Raw genomic sequence first — 2,500 nt, forward strand, 5'->3', positions numbered from 1 at the left:
GACTGACCGGGCTGCCATTGGGCGCTCATCATTCGTTTCCTGTGTCATTCAATCAGATTTCAGGCACGCACACATACACACTCAAACATGTAACATTTAACATTTTACGTGTATGACCGTTTTGCTTATTCACCCCGCCATGTAGGCAGCCATACTCCGTTTTCGGGGGTGTGCATGCTGGGTATGTTCTTGTTTCCATAACCCAGCGAACGCTGACATGGATTCCAGGATCTTTAACGTGCGTAAAGAGAGAGAGGGAAGAGATCGATAACGTGCTGTGTCGTGGAATAATGTAGGTGTTCGTTCGTCTTCAGTTTAACGTCTTTCCACTTGAAGTGATATTAGACGAAAAAACACACACAACCCCCCCCAAAAAAAAACCAAAAAACAAAAAAAAAAACACGTGGGGGTAGGGGTTGTGGGAGGGGGGTGGGGGTAAAAGTGTGTGTATGTGTGGAGGGTGAATAGGGAGAGACAAAATGTAGGTGTGTGTTTGTGTGTGTGTGTGTGTGTGTGTGTGTGTGTGAAGTGCAGGGAAGAGAGAGAGAGGGAAGAGATCGATAATGTGCTGTGTCGTGGAATAATGTAGGTGTGTGTGTGTGTGTGTGTGTGTGTGTGTGTGTGTGTGTGTGTGTGTGTGTGTGTGTGAACCTGTCTTTGTATGTTGTGTGTGTGTGTGTGTGTGTGTGTGTGTGTGTGTGTGTGAACCTGTCTTTGTGTGTTGTGTGTGTGTGTGTGTGTGTGTGTGTGTGTGTGTGTGTGTGTGTGTGTGTGAGTGAGACAGAGACAGAGACAGAGAAGAAGAAGGACACAATGTCCGATCAACGAACACGCATAGTCTTCTCTGTCTCCCTTACGGTACACACACACACACACACACACACACACACACACATGCTGGCGTACACAGACACATACACAGAGAAAGGGATCGACCGACACACACATAAACACTAACACTCACACACACACACACACTCTGTCTGTCTCTCTAAAACACACACACACACACACACACACACACACTAACACACACACACCAACACACGAAAATATACAACTATATCTAAACCAACCAATACTGCACGGCAATCATGTCGGTCCATCATATCATCTGCACTATATCAATCCGACCCACCATTTTTTGTTCTTCAAACACATCACATTGCCTGCGATAATTTCCATCAGTTTTCCAGTATAATTACCTGGCCTGCGCATAACCATCATTTATTTTCTGATTGCAGTGGACCATTTGACAAGCTTCACGCAAAAAGCAAAAATGGCGACATACGGTCTGGAAAATTCCTGACGATCTCTCTCTCTCTCTTAGCAGAGGAAGCAGATTAACCTTCTATGCCACTTCGTTTGCACCACATCTGCACATTTCGCCACGACTCAAGACAAGTCCGTACCTGAAATAATAATCATCTGGCCACTTGCAAGAGAGAGGCACAGAGAGAGAGAGAGAGAGAGGGAGAGACAGATAGAATTGTGCACACGCTCTCCACATTCCGAGTCTATTTTCGTCCTTGAGATTTTATCGTCTGCTGCCTCTTAAATGGCCGTCAACCCAGTTGTTTTTTTAAGTTGAAAGCAGCACATTTCGAAGGATGTTATTGTGTCCGGGTCAGCTATTTCACAGAAGAAAACCAGCCATATCTGCCTTTGTGTAATACGTGAGATTCGCCAGTTCGTTTTGACGGGAAAAACAAGTCTATTGTGCATGAGGAATTATTTTGTGTGTGTGAACAGTCAGCTGATTAGTTGAATGTGTTGCGTTTTTGAAGATCGACTTTTACTGTTAATTCTTAAAACAACGAACTATCAGTTCAGCTGAATCTGTCAGTGTTGTGTGATATTAACCATAATATTCAGAGACAATTTTTTTTATCAACTGATTCAAAAATTTTTTTTTTCAAATCTCGAGACTTTAATTTCACACAAACCTAAATACAACAACCATAACATTTGAGACGAGGATAGTTCTAAACAAAGAAAGAGAGGAAAAGAAGGAAGGAAGGAAGGAGAGAAGATCGTGAAGGAGGAGGAATATAGATCTAGGAGAGACAGACAGAGGAGACTGTGTGTGTGTGTAGTCTGGATGGAGGATGGTTCTCACGGCAGCATTGGTTTTCTTCTACTTTCGTGACCTGGCCAACTACTTTTGGGACTGGGGAGAGATTCAGTATCGGGTCAGTGCACTCTCTTGTCTGTCTGCCATTGTTTGTCTTTCTGTCTCTGTATGTCTATGTCTGTCTGTATCTATCTAGATATCTGTCTATATCTCTGTGTGTGTGTGTGTGTGTGTGTGTGTGTGTGTGTGTGTGTGCGCCGCGGAAGCTGCAATACGTAGCCATTGTGAGTGTGTGGAGGAAGGTGGAAGGGGGGTGGGGGGCGCAAGGTAGTGTGTGTGTGTGTGTGTGTGTGTGTGTGTATGTGTCGGAGCTCGTGTACGTTTATGTGTATCTATTTTGTGCTTTCGTATTGGTGAAACTGCATG

The 2,500-nt window shown here is 44.2% G+C and overlaps 1 protein-coding gene across 1 annotated transcript in view; it reads left to right on the forward strand.

Annotated features, from left to right (window-relative positions):
• Nucleotides 1-2,500, forward strand: part of LOC143275670 (uncharacterized) — a 103,368-nt gene that overhangs the window by 7,248 nt on the left and 93,620 nt on the right. Inside the window, exon 2 of the mRNA XM_076579950.1 lies at nucleotides 1,245-2,192. Within this exon, the coding sequence (XP_076436065.1) occupies nucleotides 2,109-2,192 (84 nt within the window). The 5' untranslated portion in view covers nucleotides 1,245-2,108. The remainder of the gene's footprint in view (nucleotides 1-1,244; nucleotides 2,193-2,500) is intronic.

The sequence above is a fragment of the Babylonia areolata genome, chromosome 30 (genome assembly GCF_041734735.1).
Source record: "Babylonia areolata isolate BAREFJ2019XMU chromosome 30, ASM4173473v1, whole genome shotgun sequence".
Classification (NCBI taxonomy): domain Eukaryota; kingdom Metazoa; phylum Mollusca; class Gastropoda; order Neogastropoda; family Buccinidae; genus Babylonia; species Babylonia areolata.